The following is a 22,191-nucleotide window of genomic DNA, read 5'->3' as shown; positions in this document are numbered from 1 at the left end:
ATCCCTTCATTAAACACACTTCAAATGTAACAATACACTTGTTATCAAAGTATATTTTATGCATTACTACATTATGCAAATCGTTAAGACATATGAATATAGTATATATGAACTCATTGCTTTAGAAATAGTCTTGTAAGTAATGGCGTGTTCTTGCAAAATTGCATAATGTCATTCATTTTCAAAACCTATTGAAAAGCTGCAAACGGAGCTGATGAGCAAACAAGCACATGTTATCGCTACGTTTTGGATGGTGGGTTATTTATTACAGCCAGGTTTATTTTTGTCCCTTCGCTCACTACAGAAATTGATAAGAACAAGAACACATTTACACACACATTTCTGAAGGATTGCAAAAACAATTGTCCGTTTATCATTATTGAGATAATCCAAAAAGTTGCTCATATTGTCAGTGGCGCCTACACTTCCTTCTCAGTTCATTTCAGCTGCAGTCACTGTGTCCTCAAACGCTACACAGATATCGTCCGGAACACGTTGAAACCGGACAGAGCTGTGGAGACCAGTACACCTGGTAGCTGTGGATGCCAGTGCACCTCTTTGATCTCACTTTGACCCTGATGCAGGAAGAGCAGCTGAGGCGGCAGATCTTTCAATCCCTCCACCCGGGCCCCCACGTCACATGACTCCACGGACAGATCCCATTGGCTGACCACATCATCGGCTCCGGAAGCGGCGAACACGCTCGAGTCCACTGGGTTCCACTCCACTGAGGTGATGGGAGCGCTGTGCTGCTTGAAATTTGCCACGGGACGTCCAGTCTGCAGCAGTGAAAATGTTTCCCATTAATAAAGGAGACTGTGGCTCCCAGTTAAAACTTGACGCGCAACAGCCTTAACCACTACGGCCAAGCTGTGCATTTTGTTTTTTACCATACATATTGTTAATTTAGCTGCATCACAAAATATACATTGGAATTAACAGTCAATTTATGAGCTCGACAGAAGGATAATATTACTCATCTCATTGATTTACTGTGTTACGGCTTGTACCTTAAACTGTCGCAGGTCCCAGACTTTGAGAATCCCATCATCACCTCCCGATAAAAGGAAAGGTTCACTTCTGTTCCAGCTGATGACATTAATGTCTGATGAGTGCGCTTCATTGGCTGAGAGCATAGAGTTTGGAGGTGCACGGATGTCCCAGACTCTGATAGACTGATCCACAGAACAAGATGCAAAAACCTGGAGAAAAAGTTCAACAATTACAATAACAACCTTCATTATGCAGCCACATGTTCTTCTGCAAGTGGCTTGTTGTGTTTTTTTCTCATTCAACCTTTAGTATGGGTTCATCAGTGTCCCAGGGCTAATATAGGATACAAAGTAGGATAAAAGAGTGCATCGACAAACAGGACGCTCATAATATAGATTCAGTCAGAATTAAAAGGCGACATCAGGACAAAACATGTCTAATTGATTTCTGCTGCTCATGTTAATGTTCTCTTTGGAAACTCAAATCGTTTCACATCAAGGAACCATTCACCCACGCACACTCACGTTAATAAGTACTTACTGGAGGCAAGGCAGGGTAAGTGGTTTGCCCAATAACACAAAAAAGAATGAGACAACAGTACGCACTGGTGGGAGCTGATCAATGACAGGCACATGTTGCTAGCCCTTTTTACCCCATATGCTAACCTGCCCCTCACAGGAAAAGTAAATATTTCTTTTTCGGGTCTTACATTTTCTATGATGTACTTTTTATTATTAGCCATGATAAGTGCCTCTCGGTCCCAGTGAGGTGAGAAGGCAGGAGGGGAACAGGCCGAGGCAGCACAGAGAGGGGGTTAATTTGTGTTCCTGCATGCAGACTTGGCAGGACACACGGCACACAGCTGAACAGCATGTGGGAATATAATATATGGTACATAAATGGTCACATTTATATCGCGCTTTTCTACCTTCATTAGGCATTCAAAACACTTTACACCAAGGAAACACTTGATGTAAAGTGTTTTGAATGACACTGGTTTATGAATGAGGGTGTGATTCATACACCAGTGTATGAATCACACCCTCATTCATAAACCAGTGTCAGACACTGGAGGGCAGGTAGGTGAAGTGTTTTGCCCAAGGACACAACAAACCACCGACCCTACGGTCACAAGATGACCTGTTCTACTATCTGCACCCCAAAACATAGCTAGACACAGACTAATGTGCCTATAACATGTCACCGAGAGTTTAGTTCTGTGGTTGAACTATTTGTGTTAAAATTATATGCAAAATACTGACCATGTGCATATTTTATGAGGCACTAACTGTTTTAAGCACAGGTAAAAATCACACATTGCCCTGTGTTTCATTCGGGGACATGTGGTGAGGTTTTCAGTTACTGAGGCACAGTGTTTAGTCAATATTAACTTTGGAAGATGCTACTTGCGCTGATATTATTCGATTTATTTATATATTTATATATAGTATTTATATATTTTACATTTAATTACACACACAAAAAAACACACATTTTTCAATTAAAAGCGCAACCTAATATGCATGTATTCTTGTAATTTTGTAAACAACAAATGTAAATAAAGGTAAGATTTTATTTTAAATAAAAATAATTAGTGAGTGCATCGCTGGGTCCAATAAAAGAGGGCAGGTGCTCTTCAATGATCAAGTACTGATACTGATATATGGGTGATACATAAACGAGAGGATCCGTGGCACTCTGACTTACAGTAAGTACTTTGTCGATACTTAATAAATTACTTTTCATTATCAAAAATAATTATGAATTCAACTGATCCGACAACTTTTGTGCAAGTTACCAAAAGCAATTTTCTGAGAAGCACTTCAGTTACGCTTAGATTTGCAGTTTAGTATGCAAAAGTAAATGAGAGACAGTGTTGATCACAATTTGTACAATATAAGGTTCCAATATAAAGTGGTCAGTGTTTTAAGACATCCCGGTAGTTCAAACTGACAAGCCCTCCCATGTTGCATTTGGACATACCGAGGCTTCCGTGGGAGACCACTGCAGATCTTCGACTGACTTGCTGTGAGAGCTGAATGGTCGCTGGTCAATCTTCCAAGAAGTGCCTCCTTCCTGTGGCTCCCAAACATGAATGTTCTTTTTACAATCTCCACTCACAAGGCGACCTAAAACAGGCACAATTGACAGGGTTTAAAATGAAGATGTTAAAAAAGTTGAATATTACATTTTGAAGCCCGTCACATGTTGGTTATTTTGATGGTGATGAATTAAAAACAATGCTACACCTCACCTGGTACTGTAGGTGACCAGTCAACAGCAAAGCCTTCTGTCATATGTCCAGAGAAACTGAAGAGCGCTTTGGCTTCCTTTTGCTGGCTTATAAAAGTCGCCATTGCAGCAGAATTGTGGACAGCCTCGAGTTGTGTTTGAAGGTCAAATATTTCCACCTGGCCCTTATCTGACCAACAAGCAGCCAACGGTACATCCCCACGCCGTGTCACCTACAACAAATAATCAATAAACACTTTCAAATTATACTTATATTTTATAGGGGTATTTAATACAAGTCTCGAAGCCAATCTCTTTTGTCTCACTAAATAGGCATATACAAGTAATAACACATTAATATATAGTTGTAGCATCCAATGTTACATTATAGCAGATCACACACAATTTAGTAAAGCAAAGTTGTAATAAAAAGGTTAGGTTAATACAACAGTCACTTACTCTGACTCTGTTGATGCCGCCATAGTGAGGCAACATGGCCAGCTCCATCTGTGGCTTCTTCTCCTCGTCCTCCTCATCTTCATCACTGTCTTCATCACTGCTTTCCTCTTCACCAGCATCTTTTTCGGTCCCATGAAGATTATGCATTCGCATCACCAGAAGTCTAAGAGGCAGGAAAGATGGGTTTTTCTTCTTCAATAAAATCTTCTAAATCCATTTTATTAATGCCCACAGTCTTGACCAGTTTGCTTATTTGCTACATGATAGAGCATGTTATTTATTTACTAAATTCATGCAGCACAGACCTGTTGGCGATGGCTGTGTCTGCCTGTGTGCCGGCGCAGAGCAGCATAGACAGAGGGTACTGCTCTCTGCCATCTCCGTCTTTATCTCGCAGCACATCAAAACTCAGACATGGAGCACCTAGGCAAGGCAGAATCAGAATTGTGTTTATTGCCATGGTTATGAACAGGTTCACAACTACGAATTAGTTTAGGGTTAGGGTTAACACATAACTTAGATAAATAACAAACTATAAAACACTGTAAAACCATAAGACCATAAGGGAATGCGTAGGGAGATTCAATTTACACTATGGTAAAGAAAACAACAATTTGACATAGAACAACAGCGTTGTTCAGGTTTATTTGTAGTTCACAACTCGTATAAAAGGACATTCAAGGTGCTTCACAGTTGCATAAAATTACAAGAAACCAGATCAAATCAACCCATAAAACGTCAACATAAAAAAACATTTATTACAGTAAAAAGCAAACGTGAAACAGTTTATTAAAGCCATCACTTTGAATTCCAGCCTCAACATTATTGTGATCATTTAGGGTCATCATCTATAGGCATGATGTCACTGTAGCAGCAAATGTCACATGTCAAAGCAGCCGAACACATCACAGACCTGTTGTCAGATGTGGCTAATACTGGGTTAGTTTATTTAGCAATAGGGCTACACGAGTAACTTAAATTGATTTGATTAACACTTGGGTAGGCTTACTGTACTAAGTCTTTACATACAGACAATTTTTAATTCATTAAAAAAAAAAAAATAATAGTTTGAATTGATCAGAATTGAAAAATATAGGCAAATCACGAGTGCTCGACTTATTACATATTACAGGGATGATATATAAAAGAGTTGAACTTCAAATCTTACTGAGCAGATCAAACAATTACTTTAGCTTGTACATGAAAAAATAGTTCCAAAGTAATGACTTTTCATTCCCTCTCTCTTTATTATGGGATAGTTTACCCGTTTGACACTCGTGGTACATGCGGTAAGCTGAGCGGTCCATCTCCAGCTCCTGACCCCGCGGCAGGGGCTCCATTCCGGGCACGTAAACTTTTTCCTCCCCGTCTCCTTCGTTCCCCTCTCCTTCCTCCATCTCAACCCCTTCGTCGTCGTCATCGTCGTCGCTAACAACATCTTGCATCTCGTCCACGGCTCCCTCTTCCTCGGCAAACGTGTCGTCTCCGGGCGCAGACATTTTGGTTTTTGGTCGGGTTTGCTTACTTCCGGTGGAGACTTGAGCGAGGCCACGTGGTTTGTCTTCTCGCTCCAGCTGCTGACTCCCCACTCCCCCGTACTCCCCGCTCGCCCCGTTTACGGGAATATGCTAACCCCTTGGCGCATGTTTGCCTCTGCCTGGAACGGTCAGTCTCTTTACTTTAGGAAATACGTTTCATCCTTTTCTCGTGAATACAGTAAACTAAAGTTAGGTGCAGAACTCCTTAAGGGTACATATGTGTGAAAATCTAGTAGAATGACAGAATAAGCCAGTTAAATAAACACTATTCAGACCTTTCTCTTTACAACAACAGTTAGTGGTTCCAGCTCCATTAATGGTGTCATAGATTGGCCACTTCTGATTGATTTTCTAAGTAGGCCTATACTGTCTGGACTGGTTATATCGGCTGTTGGAGGCATGTTAGCAGAACATTAGGCAATGAAAACACAAATACAGTGTGAACAGCCCTTTGTTTGACTGAGCTCTGTATAATTTCAGTAAATAGTAGATGAGAATCTTACCCTCACTTCTCATATTTGTATTATGTCTTATGAAACAGTCGTGTAAGGACAGTGGTGGGTGTGTGGGCGTCGGCATGTAGGGGCAAGTGTAACTCACATGATGCACATGACATTATCATGCACTCACACCTGAACTTAGGTAGTACAAGGATTTTAGAGAGGCGCTTGTTTATGTAGTGTTTATCCTGTAAAATAAATTCAAAACTTATATCTAAAATTATTTAATTTATAATTATTTATAAAGGTCTGACATAATATTTTACACCATACATAACATCTTTGTAAACAGAAAATGACATTGGCTTTTGTGCACTGGCTCGGCATATATCATGTTAAATATAAAGAGCGGAGCTTATAGCTCTGAAGCTTGTACTTTGAAGATAGCTATAGGTTATCAGTGATATCAGTTATGAGCATTGATGGGTACTGAACTGTGTGATGTGTGCATGTCACCTCTTTTAAAAGCTTACTACCATACATACAATCATTCAAACACAATCTTTCAGTGCCAGTATTCTTGCATTAAGTGTGCATCCAAAGGATCTCAGGACAGCAGCCACCAGTACAGTCTGAAGAGCAGTGGGCTGCAGAGGGACACAGAGTCTGGTACAGACAGTCTGCCACCGCTGGACGGCAGCTGTGTAGTGTCTATGAGACTGTCCGCCAGCTCGAGTTCCTCCCAGGCGTCAATAGCTCGAGTAGTCAAAAGTCTGGCTCTGGAATGATCATAGTCCTTCCTTTCAACCGGAGGAGGCATGGACTGAGGATTGTTCTTCTTTTCAACGTCGGGAGGCAAAGTGGGCAGACTGCAACTTTTAAGAGAATCATTACAGGCCACTTCAATCCATCGAGAGAGGAGCTCTGACGTGAGTCTGAGGAGCTCCTCTGGAGGTGAGGAGTGAGCAGATAGTAGGTTCAGATCCGTCTCCTCTTGAAACCTCTGTCAAAGAGACAACCAAAGTTAGAAGTAAGCTTTCAGTTGCCTCAATCATCTTTCCCGTCTTTATAAATAGAAGCATATGCTACAGTGTACCTCTGTGTTTTTGTTCATATGAATAATCTTTTCCAGTGTCCGTTTGAGATCTCTGACTAGGGAGTGATTTAGGTGTTCGTCCCACAGGTTTTTGAGCAGCACATGCCATGAATCCAGGAGGACAACGGCAGCAGGGAACACACAGCACTGGAGGCAAGACAACACTAAAATTAGTTTAAGATGCAAGACTGATGTGTCAAGCTGCCACAAGAATCACATCCACAAGTAAGTCAACCCTTCTCTCATTTCACAAAGTGAAAGTCAATTGTCTTCTAAAAAATATTGAACATGTAAAGAAATAGAAAGCTTGTTAGCTCACCGGGTCAGTGTCACAAAGAATGCTGCTTGTGTAATGATGTACAATATGGTAGTCCTTAGGAAACACTGATCGCTAAAAAAAACAAGACAATAACAGTTGAGATCAACTCGATAAATATTGACAATTAAAATTCAAACTGTTTATGCAGTAAATGTTATTACCAGTCTGTTAGACATGGACAATGCACAATTGTTAACTGAGTTGAAATTACACAACATTTGAGCCTGGCCGCCTGCGCTACATCATTTCAAAGTGGACATGTCATAACCTATGCTGCGTTACACACTGAAGTGTTGCCAATAATGCATTTTTACTTTGAATACTACAATGCAATATTAAATAATACCACGTTAACAAAAATAGTAACCAAAGGTGTTACTTACAAAGCCCTTTGCATTCATGTCGATAGTTGTTTTAATGTTTCTCACACCATCCAGGTCAGAGCCACAACCTCCACATTGAACAATCCAGAGTGATAGTAGAAGCAAAACTGGGTTGGGCAGAAAGAAAAGAGAGAAGGAGAGAAATTACTGGACAGATTGTGTGGTTTGTTGTTTACATTAACACCTCATAGAGTTCGCAACAGTTTCCTGTGACAATGACTCATTTCTCTCTCAACTTACCTTAGACATTGTCATCATCCTAATTTGGTTTTAGCATTTCCTTTTACAACTTTTGTGAAACATGCAAGTTTCTCACCTGGCAGTGACATCCTTTTTATCTTTGTGAGAATGGGTGCTTCTCCATTTCTCTGGTTGACAGCAAACACTGCAGACAGGGTGTTCTGTGTACGCTGTCAGAGGCGAAGTTTTCTCCACTGTGGCTTCAAAAGGTCTTTGACACAGATTACACTGCTGTGCCTTATTCTTCTTCACAGCTTCATTTTCGGTCTTCTTCCCATCTCTTGCACAAGTTCTGTAATGTTCCTTTGGTACTTTCCCAAAAGTCCTGGTTAATCTTCTCACGCCATCCTGTTCTCTTACTTCTTTGGAGTTCCCAACTTGGACGAAGTGGATCCTGGCTTACCCATACAGGCTTTTGTTTGTGTACTGTATCCTTTTTCTTTTTCGTTCTTTCTATGTCCTGACCTATATCTCCCTGAAGAGCCTTATTTGTCCCGGTGCCTCTGCCTGGAAACGAGTTAATAGATGAGGCGGCAGACAGAGTGGCCTGCTCTCCTCTGCCTGCTGCCTCACTCACTCAGAGCCTAGTCAAAGTGAAAGTGCTATGCTCGATTGCTTGTGTGCTCCCTTTAAGTCGGGGCCCCTCCCACTGCCACACGTTTTACCTCACTATTGACTGCCTGTGCCCCCTCCCCCTGCTCCCCCACATTCCCTGACCCCCACCTCCAGCCCTGTCCTCCCCCCTTTGAGCAGTAGACAGAGGAGGCTTACTCATACTGTTGGAGCGCATGTTTTTCATTTGGACTCTCCCCCACACCTCTGTGCCTTTGGATCCCTGTGTCTCTCAAGAGCCACTGCGCAGTAACATTACAGTTTAATCATTACATGTTCTTGTTCGGAAATCAAACATGTTGTTTCCTGCCTGGGCTGGAGTCTTTTCTTGAGTGCAAGCTTTTCTTCAGTCATTCACCCAGCATCAAGCTCCACTGGTGGGTCTGTAGAGCTATGATTGCCCAAAAGGGATACAGGGACTAGGAAGTAGTGTAGTCATGATGCAAACATTTAAAACTCAATTATGATATCAAGGGAAAACACTCATTACCAATTGTAATACTACACTAAAAATTCCACTTTTTTAAATTAAAATTTCACAATATTTCATGTAGTTACCTCCGTCATTTTATCATAAGTGTAGATTTTAATACAATTTATAACGAAATAATAGGATTAGTTAATTATTTTAGTTAGTAGTTAGTAGTTCAAAGCTCAATCAGACCATTCATATTCCAGTAATGCAGGATTTCTGATTTCTTTCAGAATCAGAAACACATTTTTTTGGTTCAACATAAAACATTTAACATAAAACTTTGTAGAGATAAATAAAAAATTCTAAAAACTTTTAAAACTATAAAAACATAAGGGCATGCATGAAAATAGATGAAGATAAAATATGGTAAAATGACAGTTTAACACTGAACAGCAGCGTGAATGGATTTGAAGATGCATTAAGGTCCAGCAGCAGGGTGTGGGCATCCCACATAATGCAATCGAGCAGTGCAAATGGATCACGTTGGTCACTGATGAGTCATATCTATTAGCATCTGGTTATCAATATTTTTCTTACTAGGATATATTTCTGATTAACAATAAGACACCACAGAATACTATTGTAATGTTCGTTTCAAAAGAAAATTTTCATTTTATTTTTTTTATATTGCAATTACAAAATGTCTTTTGGGGAATATTTAGTTTGATGATTTTAAGCATAAGTATGTCATAAAATAACAGTGTCATGAGTCACTATGTTCTACTTTTGACTGAATAAAAAAGAGGTTAGTGGATACTCTGTTGGCAAACACTGCAGTGCAGAGTTGTTCGTCGGTTGTTTGCAATACTGTGCCCAGCTGTCATAAGCCCTCAGGTTGTGTCATACAGCGACATGTCATCACCGCAGGATGTCAACAAAGAAGCTAATTAAGAGGGGTTGTCAGGCTCTGTCACATAAGCATTGTCTACTAACAAAAAGAAGCTTCCTAAGGCCCTTTCTTTGGTACGAAGAAAGGGAATGCAGAAGGCTGAGCTTACACTCTCCCCAGGGTATCATCAACTGTAACTTTTTCACCTTCACTTCATGTCCTACCAGCGGGTATAAATATTTTTCCATGGTGCTGTCATCCTCTCACTCTGTACCTTTTTAGGGGACTAAATTTGTGTGTCTGGGATAAAAATGCATGATGAAAAACAGATTTGTGATTTCTACATGATTTTGGCAGAAATCTCGCTGTTATGCAATGCCTTATTCATGCAGAACTTGTTGCATTTGTCAGAATATTCGCCTCCATTGATAGAACACTCTTTATATACAAATTCACTATAGGTGCGAGTCATGAAAAAAATGCATAAGCCCCTCTAGTTTAAATAAAGCCACATGTTTGTGCATTTTTACTGACTGCGACTTCAGCAGGCAATGGTTCTGAGATGTAAAAACAGCGGCGCTTTTTAGGGCTAATTAGGAGTCCAAATTCTGCTGATATGGCCAGATGTTTAGGAGGTCATGTCATGCAACTATTCTGTGTACTTCAGAACACTATTAAACATTGGAGTGTTGTCTTGAACCCTTGGGGAATGCTGGACCGCGGCCACAGAACAAGTGGGGCGGGTGAGAAGGGGGTTAGCTATAGAAAAATGGTCTCTCTTCTCCCTTTTTCCTCCAACTCCCCACAAGATGGTGCTACGAGTGGATGAAAAAAACACGTCCAAGTCGGACCATTCTTTACATTTCTTTTATTCAGTTAAAAACTTGTTAGTTAAATTCAAAATAGTAGTCTGTGACAATTCATATTAAAAAAACAAACTATTACACATTGTTAAACGCATGTAACCCCATGAATAGAAACATTAAAATAGATGCATAATGTTTGAATTCAAATCCCTAAAGTGCCAAATAACAAAAGACATCCTGCGTTCTCTTTTTTCAGCCCATGTGTGTAGCGCTCTGTGGTATTTGTCACTGACTGGGGCTCCTCTCTCCGCCCCGGACGGCGCTCATTAAGTGGGTCTTGTACGTTTTGCTGAGTCCAGTCATCCAGAACTTGAGCAGGCGTAAGTTGTCTTCCTCTCCCGGTCCGGTGGCACCGAGAAGGGCCAAGACCTTCTGCGTGTCCTCCCGCCCACGTCCGTCCACTTTGGAGAACTTGAATAGAACTTTCACTTTACTGGAAGAGGCAATGATATGCGGAGCGTGAGGAGCAGTGGCAATGATGTCGGAAAACAAATGTTGAGTAAAAACGAGGACTAAAACAATGACCAAGTGATATGTTTGCTTGGATAATAAAAACTAGATACACAGAAGGAAACTCAACCCTCTGAACATTTGCTTAACGATCCCTGAAGTCGTGCAATAACCAACCAATTCTACCACATTTATGAATTCAAGTCACATTGCGATAAAGGTGCATTTTGTGTGGGAAAAGAATCTATTTGACCTTTTAGTGACCCAGCAGCTGTATGGGTTGTTAGCATGGCGCCTTAACTTTCCATCACAGTGTGTTCTATGATGCTCCAGGGCCGATTGTTTTTCAGGTTTTCTGGTTGGAACGTGTGTGTAACCATGGAGATGGTTCCAATAACAGATAAAACCTACCAGAAACACAAAAAAACTCATACAGCTCCGTGCTGTGAGGTGGGGTTTGCAGCTGGTGGGGCAGTGTATAGTCTCTAATGTATACAAAACTGCCAGATGCAACTTGCAGTCTGTAGTAGCTGTGTAAATGTTCCTGACATTGAAATAACAGCATTTTTCATTAAGAAGCTATTTTTCAACTTAAAATGTATTCTCACCATTGCAAATAAAAACTAAAAGACAGAGCAAGACACGGGTTGCAAACCCTTCCCGCCTGCGTGACATGTTGATTATTCTGATGCACTATTGAGACTTGCCTGTTGTATTTCATCTACAAAAAGCCAACTCTTGTCAATGAAGTTTTCACTTTTAATCATCACTTTACGTTTAAAACGCCTCTTGCATCATTCAGGCCGTGCATTAGAGGCAAGCCACACCTAAGGCCTTTCAAAGCAGTTTAAAGTCAAATTAACAGGTTAAACGTATTGTGCATGTCCCAGATTCTTTAACCAGATGATAAAAAATCAAAGCCTCCAAACATTTAAAAATAATATTTAATTTTTTGTGGAGAATGAGAGGGAGTGCGCTGAATGAACAAAGCCCTGGATCTCCTGGAGACTGCTACTCCTTCTTCACACAATAAACTGATAAAACATTTGGGAGTTTTTAACCAGGAAACTGATTAAAATTACAGGAATTCCCGATCATAGTCAGAAAAATAACTTGTTTTAATAAAGTTGATTTAATGTTTGACTGGTGAGACACTGCCTCACTTCCCTCCCCTGACTCCTCATCACTGATACAGCTGCTGAGTAAGTAAAAGGGCAAATGCGCTTTAAAATCTATTATTTTCCCAATTTTTTTTAAAATAAAGACATATTTTTATCTTGTGACAATATGAGAACATAAGAATGTCAGCTGGGGGATCAAATGCGCATTTACATTTGTTGTCAAAATTAACACTGGTGAAGAGCATGTGAAAACAAACAAAGCTCGGCTAAAAATGATACTCACTTCATCCACTCCTCCTTCAGGCATAAAAGACAGTGGGACACAACCTCCATGGACAGATTTTCATTGGATAAAGCAACTTCCAGTTTATTTAACAAGGTTGGACCTAAGAAAACAACATACATAAAAGAAAGAAATACATTTATGTCATTAAATTAATTAATTCCCTCTGTATTTGATATAAAAGTTGATAACCCTGCTGTTTACACTTCTACAAACATGTTCTGAAATGCATCGTACTAGTTTAGCTGTAAATACTCCTTCCCTCACATATTAAAGCTCCTGTGTAGTTATTTTGAAGTGTACCTCTATCTGTGGGCTGTGTGTTTGCGCTGCTGATGCTGAACTGAAACCATGAGGCAACATTGTCCTCATTCACGGCGGCGTTCTGGCGATTTCTGTCAGTCGTTACATCTACCAGGACGGAAAACTCTAAAAGGGAACACAGAACATATTTGTTTTTTACCCCTCATGTAACTTGGGACAGCAACATGTGTGGGTTTTGGCGCTTTTCACCTGAAGAGCTCACGTGGACTGGAATGGGAACCTCTGTACTAAGACCCAGGAAGTTGCACTTGTAGGCCTCCTCATACTGAGCACTGTATGGTATGGAGCAGACACAGCCGACAGGGAGCAAGGACTATTGGATGAAAAAAAGAAAGGATTAAAATACACAAAAGCACATCCAAATAAAAATAACAGGCTTTTGTCTTCTCAAGGATGAAAAAAAATGCACATAGGATTAGTCCACTCAACACATACTTTCAACACAATGAAAGCCGACTGAATAAGCCCAGGATTTGCGCTCCTCCATATGACTTGGTTTCCCATCAGCACGTGCCACGCAAGATGTCGGAACTCAGCGGCTCCAAGAACCTGGCGATGCAGCACAATTAAATGAAACTCAAATGAAAAAGACCTCAGAAGATATTAAAAGTCCTAAAATGTACCTGTCTCAAATGCCTCAAGGACCTGAACTTAGGGCCAGGTATTTCTGCTAACTTTGCTTCATCAGAAAGAAAGTCCTGGACGATCAGGGCACTTTCAGATGGGTGCTGCTGTGATTTTGAATCTCCCTCTGCTCCCTCCCTGCAGTTCATCTCCTCCTCTTGCTCTAAAACAGGAGGAAGAAGAAATGATTAAACCACAATTATGAAACACTTCTTAAATTAAATGCAAGGATAAAGTTGAGTTAATACAAATGTACCTGTCTGTTTTTCTATCAGGACAAGTGTGTCCTCAGTAGGAGCTCCCTCGAGTAACTTCTCTGTGAGGCGACTTCCACAGGCCTTCAGCAGCCTGAAAGGATTAAACAGTGAGTATAGATGTCTTATTATATGGACTTATACACTAAATAAATATTAATTCAGATACTAAGATCATTGCTAGTGCGGTGAACTGACCAGCTGAAAGAGGAGTGCAGGCTGGCCCACAGGTTTTTGTGCTGGGTGAGGGAGGTGAGAGAACGAGCAGCATTACCGCTCCTTTGATGTGGAAACGCTGGTGAAAAAACACTGTTCATTCTCATCGCACGCTGTTGCATAACTCCATGCTCACTGTCAAACACCTGGACAGAAGAGGTAAAAATATAGCTCCCGGACAGTTGTTTTATCAACTATTGATACTGACCTTGAGAGCTGTGCTCTGCAGACTTTGGATTGTAAGTCTGAGATGACGTAACAGAAAGGGCCAGGAGTTTATGAGGTAGATTCTGTCTGTCGCCACCATTACAATGCTGTACCAGCGCTGAAAGCCTCTGGCCAGAACGTCTTTGATAAAAAATGTGTGAGAGAACACAAATCCATGTAGTTCATCCCCGAAGAAAATTGGCCCTTCTCGACCAGGACACACCTGAAGTAACATAAAATAATAACAATGTAATTACAGTTATAGAATGTATTACTAACATGTCCTCATGTCATGAAAATGCCAAGGCGGTTTTCCACCTTACCTCACAGCTGAGGCTGCGTACACAGGCCTGGCGAACCACACTGAAGAGCTGGGACTGTCTTGGATGCTGATGACTCAGGAAACGTATTCCAGTCTCATCATCAATACTCACAAAACCTGGATGAGACGCAGGTAGAGACCGACATCCCTGAAATGAAACAATTCAGAATGACTAAACCATGAAACTTCTGTAAGTTGTGTCCTCACATCCCACCTCACACATCTCTCCTCTTTGTGTGGCTGTGCTGTTCGCCCTCATGGTGAGTCCTTCGCCTTCTCGGTCAGCATCCTGCTCCCTGTCCTCTAGAGCCAGTCCGACCTGAGTGGGCGCAGAGGGGGACGGGGGGTGCAGTGCCTCCGTACAGAACAATGTCCTGGGACCATGGAGCTCACAGAAATGACAGAGAGCGACCAGAGCATTCATCTGTGGAGACGAACAGGTGTTTCTCTCTCAGCTCAATGACCACGGAATAGCGACCTCATTATGGATGATTATTGACATTTGGACATTTCAACACATTACCTTGAACGAAGAGACTTGGAGACCTCAGGAAAGCTTCGTCCCTTTGTAGACTGAGAAAATGTGAAACGCAAATTACTTTAAGTTTCCACATAAATGACCAATACATAGGATAGGATTTTCGAACGAATTTGATAATTCTATTTAATTATATAGCTTACTTTTACAGTCTGGACGGCATAGCGTTATGTTTTTGTGCAGCTGCTGTCGATGTCACGTGACGATCACGCGCTTCAGAAGAAGTGACGCAGCAGCCGGAGTTTCCTGAAATAAATCATAACAAATACATTATTTATCAAATCATCATCTTAACGGTTGTGAAAGGATCCTGTTTCTTTATAATCACTTATGATAAATGATTATTATTTGCTCGGTTTATTTGAATAAACCGAGCAAATATTATTTGACTAAAGAACTACATTACCCACAATCCTTGCTGGAACCTCAACGTTCACAACGTGACAAACGTCTTCTGGACTGTGAGTTCGTATTCTTAAAAAATGTAATGTATTTATGCCTTAACAACTGTTATATTATTAGAGATGATTAGATTATTTAAATAATGGATAATTCGGTTTGTATTGTAAACGTTGTAGGCTGTGATTTGTAGTGTTTTAAAGGCTTTTACTGGCTCACTTCCGCATTTAAATGAAACTTAACTTTTCCATGTCATTTGTTTATATTTCTTTTGAATCCAGCGGAGAATTATGGCTTCACAAGAGCCCATGGAGAGCTCATGTACCGCAGAAGAGCAGAGAAATGACGCCCCCCAGACCCCTGCCGCCCCGCAGCCTTCTCACTCAAGGGAAGATGAGGACACTTCGGGTAAAGCGCCTATGATCCTTCTGCCTCACTCTATGTCTTTACCTGGGCAAAGTTCCAACTGGGCTTCTAAGTCACCATGCCCCATAAACTCTTGCCAACTATTATTGATCGAGCTATTTTTATATTCTTCACCAAATGGGAAGTTCCAGTTCTTTGTACAAAAGCCAACATTTCCATTCTGTGCAGGGATGTTGCTCTGGGAATCTGTTAGCAGTCAGGAAGTGACTCATCAGTAAGACTTTCAGATTGGCCTAACAAGGAGATTTGACTGTCTGTACTAGTGAGTGTGGTCTTCAAAATAGCAATAGGCCTGTGATAACATAAATATCAAGTGGTTCCAGCTGCACTGGCCTTTTACTTTTTCTTCTCTCGAATTACGCTGTGATAATATGTTAACAATCTGCTGGTAAACTGACAAAGTACTTCCAAGAGCTAGACAGAAAATAAACACCTGTTACATGTCAGGAAGTCAGTCACGTTGTTTAAAGTAAAGGAACCTTAAGATTTTACATAACAATTATTAACCCCTCAAGTGAAAAAACAAAGCAAAGAAGATAAGACCCCAGGTTCAGGCGGGGCAGAGACAATCCAATACATAACTGCAGGGTGTTGGAGCTGGCTGGGAAAACATATATAGAACGTCTTAAAGGAACAGACCACCGTTTTTACATACTGAGATATGTTCTTACCTGAGCTTTGACGAGTTGATGCGTACCTATCTGGTCTTTGTGTGTGCCCTCTGTCACGCAAAAACGACCAAAACTGTTGTTAGCATTTGGCCTCTCTCAGTATGTTCCTATAGCTCCAAACGGGGGTGAAGTTGGAAGCTACCACGCTCCTCCACGGGCACGCACAAAGACCAGACAGGTACGTATCAACTCGTCTAAGCTCAGGTAAGAACATATCTCTGTATGGAAAAAAGGTGGCCTGTTCCTTTAACCAAGTGGCTGCCTTAATGTACAGGAACATCTGTACATAGTACGGACTGGAAACCCCAGCGTCTTCAGCCCTCAAGTGAAAGGGAAAACACCCCCAAAGACCAACAAAGGACACATTTTCATGCCATTCTTAAGAATAGACCCATTAGTTCATTACACAGACATGAACCATAAACCAGGCAAGCAGCACCTGCAAATGTACATTCCTCCTCAATATTACACTGCCCATAGATCCAAAAGTGATATGTGGTATGTTTTGAATGGTGCAGGTCCTCAAAATAGCGCCCATAACAGGAAAGAGTCTTGTGACTGAATCTGAAACCCATCCATAAGCTCTTCAGAGGGTTGTGAGGTCACATGAACATACCTGCCTTTACCTTCCTTCGCACTGTGACTAATCGTGATCTGTCTGATGTTTTTTTGGCTCCATTTTGTGTTGAGTAACTTATTAGGAAACGTATGTATGTGTCAGAGAGAAAAATATACGTGTGCCTTTCAGTGGAAACCGTTAATCAGAAAGAGGGTAGAGCTGTTCTGTGCCAATATTTTGTGATGGGAAAATGCCGCTTTGGCCACAAGTGCCGACTCTCTCACAGGTTTGTAAAGCACTGCAAGATTAAAGTTGCTGCTGACTCTCTGCCTGTCTTTTTGATTTGTTGTTTCATTGTTTATATAGTGAGTCCTCAGTGGCCGATCCAGAGGCTGTAGCTGCTAACATAAATGATGATGATGAAAATGAAGAAAAAAGCCAAAAGAAGAAGAAAGTTAAAGTTAAACAAAAGCAGAACTATCAAGAGAAAGGTTTGGATGAGACCGAACATTCAAACAAATTACAATTATACAGCAGATAACGTCTCATTTTGTGGTTTTATTCCCCTTTTAGAGACAAACAAAAAGCCCCGAATGCGCACAGCTGATGATGTTATCTCTAGGATTCTGTGGGATCCCTCTGTTGACTCCTCTCAGTTCGTGGTGGGCTATGTGGATCGTTTCCTGGGGGTCCTCGAGCGCCCCTTCTGTGAGTTTAACTGGGAGACCAATCCGTGTGACTGCGATTACACCACGGAGCTGGCCCTGCCCCGACACCGGATCCAGTACTTCACCTACAGGGGGCAGCGCGTGTGGGACAGGCACAGCAGGACAGACCTGGTGTTTGGCTCCACTGGACAATCTCTGGCTCCCCCCTTTGGAGGGGAGGGGGAAGTTGAAGGTAGGGTTATTAATGCATCAGTTCTTAAAGAAACTGGACAGGGTTTCCGCGGGGCATTAAAAAGCACTATACCTGTTTTGTTTTCTAGTAGTGGTACAAAATTTGTCCTCTTTTAGTATATTGTAAACATAAACCTTTGTGGGAAAACACTGTTGCTTTAGTTATGAAGCATTTTTATAAATTTTATGAATTTGCAGGCTAGTTGTTTTTTAGCATTTCTATGAAAGTGACCCTGCAAATTGTGAAACGTGTCTATAAAAGAATCAGGATGCTACAAATGTGTTGGAATAGTTAGGAATTGGTCACATCACATATATCACTAACATATGATATGTCTATCACATATTATTCTATCACTAATATGTGATAGACTCGTTACATGCAAAGTGTCATATGTATAGCCTTTATTTGTTATAATTTTTTTAAATTATTGATTATATGATTATTATGGCTCAGCTTGTAAAAACCCCAAATTAAAAAGTCACAATTTGAAAATTTTGAAAATTGACTGTAAGCCATAATCATCAAAATGATAGCAAACAAAGGCTATACATATCTCACTTTGCATGTAATGAGTCTATACCATATATTAGTTTCACATTTTCAGTTGAATAACAGGAGTAAATGCACTTTTTCATGGTATTCTAATTATATGACGAGCACCTGTATAAGCAATGAGAAAAACAATGTTTCCATTCGCCCTTGTCATTTGGTAAAATTGTGCAATTTTGCTATTTCTCCATTAGAGAAAATGGGGAGTTCTGGTCATTGCTACGGTAACCATGAAAAATATGACAAGCTTTTGATTGACTTTTTTGATTGGAACGACCAAATAGAATTTTCTGCAAAAATTTCCGCCAAACTATGTTTTTTACATATCAGAGCAAATGGAAGCATTGTTTTACTGATTGCTTATTTAATAAAAGTTATAATAAGTTACGTTAATAAAGTTTTAATAAGCTCCACAAAAATCCGGCGAAATGACATGGTGAATTGACCTACATCCTTAGAAGCTGACAGCATAAATGAACCAAGTTGAAATTATGTTCTTGCGTTACTGTTCAATTGAAGCTCCCAGGCACAATTGTTTTCTGCTGAGGGGACGTGAAACCATACGATTCATGTAGAAGTTTGTGGATTCAAAAATGTTTTTATATAGTATTCGTCCAGTCCTCCACCTGTCCTCCAACACAGACTTATTATTTATTATTAATACTAGGTCTACCACATAAAACACTGCGATTTATAGCATTTGCTCACATTTCATTAACAAAATTTATATTTATTTCTTAAATCTATGTGTGCTTAAAGTTTTTGCTTTCAATCCATGATTAATTTGTTATTATCATTTGATTAATTGTGACGACCTAGCGGGACCAACTCCAAATGAAGACGTGAGTGGGCTGGAGGAGACTGAACTAGAGCCGTGTACAACACTCAAACATCTGGAGGAAGAGCAACAGAATGAGATGAATATTCACACTCCTGAGTCAGCACTACAGAGTAAACAATGTACCCAGGAACAAGTGGGATTACAAGAAACATGCGCTACGGTGCCAGCAAACAGGTCTGTGGTTTTGACATCGAATTACTGTCATTGGTCTTTACAGCAGTGGTTGCGTCACGGGGGATTTTATTATTTTACCAGGAAAAGCCAATGAAATGACAACAGGTTTGAGAAGGATAATGACGATAATCTAAAAGCAATATCTAATTTAAATGGAATTTCTTCTCCATACTGTTTAAACCCTAAGGCAAATTATTTATTGGGTGTTAAATGTTTTTAAGAGTGGAACTGTGTACAGGTTCTTCTCTCGTAAGACCAGCCAAGCTTCTCGGGAGTGGGACATCATCAGCTCATCTCAAATATATTAGGTTCCTCTCCAAGTAATTAATTTAGCGAAAACAGCATCATGAGCATGAACTCTAAAGCTTAAAAATTACTGAAAAAGATAGCACTTTGTCTAAACATGAAATACAATGAAACACAACTTTCTTTGGGTAAAAAATGAAGTAGTAGTACTATCATGAGGAGTGTGGTTGGTTGGTATCCCTAACCGGACGTTTTAAAGCTGTTTGTTACTGTATCAAGGAATGTTCTGCAGCGTGGCTTTAAAATAAAAAAGTATTTAATAACACAATACTAAAATGGTTATGACTATTTACTTATTTGTTCACGGGGCGAAAGAAAAAGGTGATAGATTACAAACTGATAAATCTCAATGTTATTTTTCGCTCAATGATTGATAGACCTTGTGACATTTCTACATAACAGTTTTATGTCAGAGGTTTACGGCGCAGAAATGTCTAAACTGTTGAACTCTCTTCCACAGAGTTCTGCAGTCCGAGTCCTCGTCAACAGCTGTGGACATGACTGAGCCTGAGAATGAGTGTGAAGAAAACCATGAGGATTTTTCAGTAAGCTTCATTAAAATGCATTTGATAAACCAGTTCTGCTTAAACTTTTCACATTTTCACACTGGAATTCCAAAAGCGGCTGCCAGAACTAGACATGCATTTATATGAGCTGACCTTGAGTGTCTACAAAGGCACTCAATACATAAAATGAAACTAAATCAAGTTGGACCAGGACAAAACCAAGAAAAATGTCAAAATTCTTCTGTTGATATAATGGTGTACTCTGGGTGTCCTCAGAGCAGTGTCGGGGCCCTTCATGTGGACGATGACCCAGCCGCTGTGATGAATCAGATGGAGGAGAAAAAAGGCGGCCGACCACCTAAGAAGAAGCCAACCCACTTTGTGACTTTCAGAGCCAACACTCCTGCGATACTGTCCAGTTTCGAGCAGCTGCAGCGGGAGCTGACGGCTGCTCTTCCCTCCTCGGCCTCTCACTGGAGCAGTGTCTCCAGCCTCCACGTCACGCTGTGCCTCCTGGTGCTGCCCGGTCCGGCGGAGGTGGCTGCTGCGGCTGACATTCTGCGGCGCTTTGCAGATTTGGATCGAAACCCCCCGGTAGTTCTGACCTTTCCCCTGAAACTGAAGCACTTTAATGGGAGGGTGCTTTACTTGAGCCCCCAGCCCCATCTGCACCTCCAGCAGCTCAACAGCGGCCTTCAGGAGGTCTACAGAGAACAGGGCCTGCTCCACAGAAACTCCTTCAACCCACGCTACCACCTCACACTGGCCAAGATGCAGGACAGAGAGGGAGACAAAGTCTTTGATGGGGTGGAGGGCCTGAAGGTGGGCAAGGGCTTAAACTTTGGCCGTTTACCGGTTAACACTCTGCACCTTTGTGCCATGGGTGGATGCAAAGAAGGTGGATTTTATGAAATCTTGTGCACGGTAACTCTTCGATAATGAAGGAATTCTATTGCACTTTCAACAAATGCAGTATGTCTGCTGCTGATACCTAAATGTACTATAAAGGAAGCCATTTTCACTGGTCACAAATAATATTAATAATAACAATAACAATAGCTTACGAACATGAGTTGACAAGCTTCTGAAAGCACCACATTGTCGTCACTGTTCAGTCCCTCTCTACTCGGTGGTGGTAAACTACTATTGTAGCCACAGATGCCCTAGGGTAGACTGACAGAAGCAAGACAGCTCATCTACGGCATCAGCCCCTCCAATCACCACCAACCGCTCACTCACTCGCTACATTCACACAGACCAAACGAGGCCTTTGTTTGAAGGGGCTACTGTTTACATACACCTTTGGTAAAATTGTAGTAACTATGGGGTAATGCTGCTAAAGGGTAAACCTTGTGTTATCATAAAGAATGCTTTTTAGGGTTAGGGTTAGGGTTTTTTGCACAGCTTTAAAAAGGCGTTTTATTGTTTGAAAGTGAAACAACACTAATAATCAAGAAGAAAAACTTACTCTGTACAAAATTTGGCGAAACATAAACTGCAAAGCAAACACTATGAAATCTAAACCCCTGTTTTTACTGGACACTGCTCTGCTTCACGGAGCTGGAAATACTTTTACCTCGGACATAAATTCTTTATAAAGAAAATGTTTTCTTCTCTTTTTAGTAACAGTCACTTAAAACCTGAAGCCGGAGCTCATAATTAAATGTTAGATGTTGTTTTAGCTGCCTGTGTTCCACAGGAATGATGACTTTATAATGAAATACACCCAGTGGACATTAAATATTGATTTGGTGACTTAAATGGTGTGACTGATGATCTTTGCTGATAGATGACCGCCATGTTTCTGTGACCTGACACAAAAGCTGCATGAGTGCCTCCTGAGCAACTCTTGCATAAATAACATCATTTTCTGTCTTTTCCTCCCAGATACAAAGCGCACATAGACACTATACATAGGCCATATGAGTCAGTGAGTCTCCACAGTTTGCTCCCTCACTTGCATTATCTCGCTGCTCCCTTCCCCCACTCTCTTTCAGTGACACAGAAACAGTAACGCCGCCCCCTCCCTCTTCGCT

The 22,191-nt window shown here is 40.9% G+C and overlaps 4 protein-coding genes across 4 annotated transcripts; 1 reads left to right on the top strand and 3 right to left on the bottom strand.

Annotated features, from left to right (window-relative positions):
* Nucleotides 1-232: 232 nt before the first annotated feature.
* On the bottom strand, nucleotides 233-5,611 carry grwd1 (glutamate-rich WD repeat containing 1). Its single transcript, XM_079560883.1, has 7 exons — nucleotides 4,949-5,611; nucleotides 3,990-4,107; nucleotides 3,685-3,847; nucleotides 3,248-3,458; nucleotides 2,977-3,122; nucleotides 1,011-1,202; nucleotides 233-779 (listed from the first exon to the last, which is right to left on the bottom strand). Exons 1-7 carry the CDS (start codon nucleotides 5,181-5,183, stop codon nucleotides 471-473), a joined length of 1,374 nt encoding a protein of 457 aa, XP_079417009.1. The 5' UTR covers nucleotides 5,184-5,611; the 3' UTR covers nucleotides 233-470.
* Nucleotides 5,612-5,961: 350 nt separating this feature from the next.
* On the bottom strand, nucleotides 5,962-8,315 carry LOC306966211 (uncharacterized protein). Its single transcript, XM_079560884.1, has 5 exons — nucleotides 7,777-8,315; nucleotides 7,461-7,567; nucleotides 7,078-7,149; nucleotides 6,759-6,905; nucleotides 5,962-6,665 (listed from the first exon to the last, which is right to left on the bottom strand). The coding sequence occupies exons 1-5, from the start codon at nucleotides 7,787-7,789 to the stop codon at nucleotides 6,270-6,272; spliced, it is 735 nt and encodes a 244-aa protein (XP_079417010.1). The 5' UTR covers nucleotides 7,790-8,315; the 3' UTR covers nucleotides 5,962-6,269.
* Nucleotides 8,316-10,503: 2,188 nt separating this feature from the next.
* flcn (folliculin) lies at nucleotides 10,504-14,967 on the bottom strand. The gene is made up of 12 exons (XM_079561813.1): nucleotides 14,807-14,967; nucleotides 14,498-14,707; nucleotides 14,285-14,431; nucleotides 13,963-14,184; nucleotides 13,737-13,900; nucleotides 13,541-13,632; nucleotides 13,284-13,447; nucleotides 13,096-13,209; nucleotides 12,850-12,973; nucleotides 12,640-12,765; nucleotides 12,337-12,439; nucleotides 10,504-10,915 (listed from the first exon to the last, which is right to left on the bottom strand). Exons 2-12 carry the CDS (start codon nucleotides 14,705-14,707, stop codon nucleotides 10,708-10,710), a joined length of 1,674 nt encoding a protein of 557 aa, XP_079417939.1. The 5' UTR covers nucleotides 14,807-14,967; the 3' UTR covers nucleotides 10,504-10,707.
* Nucleotides 14,968-15,194: 227 nt separating this feature from the next.
* Nucleotides 15,195-21,211, top strand: leng9 (leukocyte receptor cluster (LRC) member 9). The gene is made up of 8 exons (XM_079560868.1): nucleotides 15,195-15,282; nucleotides 15,502-15,628; nucleotides 17,066-17,162; nucleotides 17,243-17,367; nucleotides 17,450-17,776; nucleotides 19,148-19,343; nucleotides 20,110-20,194; nucleotides 20,432-21,211. The coding sequence occupies exons 2-8, from the start codon at nucleotides 15,511-15,513 to the stop codon at nucleotides 21,092-21,094; spliced, it is 1,611 nt and encodes a 536-aa protein (XP_079416994.1). The 5' UTR covers nucleotides 15,195-15,282; nucleotides 15,502-15,510; the 3' UTR covers nucleotides 21,095-21,211.
* Nucleotides 21,212-22,191: the final 980 nt, after the last annotated feature.

The sequence above is a fragment of the Gobius niger genome (assembly GCF_951799975.1).
Source record: "Gobius niger genome assembly, chromosome: 8".
In the NCBI taxonomy this organism is placed as follows: domain Eukaryota; kingdom Metazoa; phylum Chordata; class Actinopteri; order Gobiiformes; family Gobiidae; genus Gobius; species Gobius niger.
The sequence above is the reverse complement of the archived record's forward strand: the minus strand, read 5'-3'. Positions and strand labels throughout refer to the sequence as shown.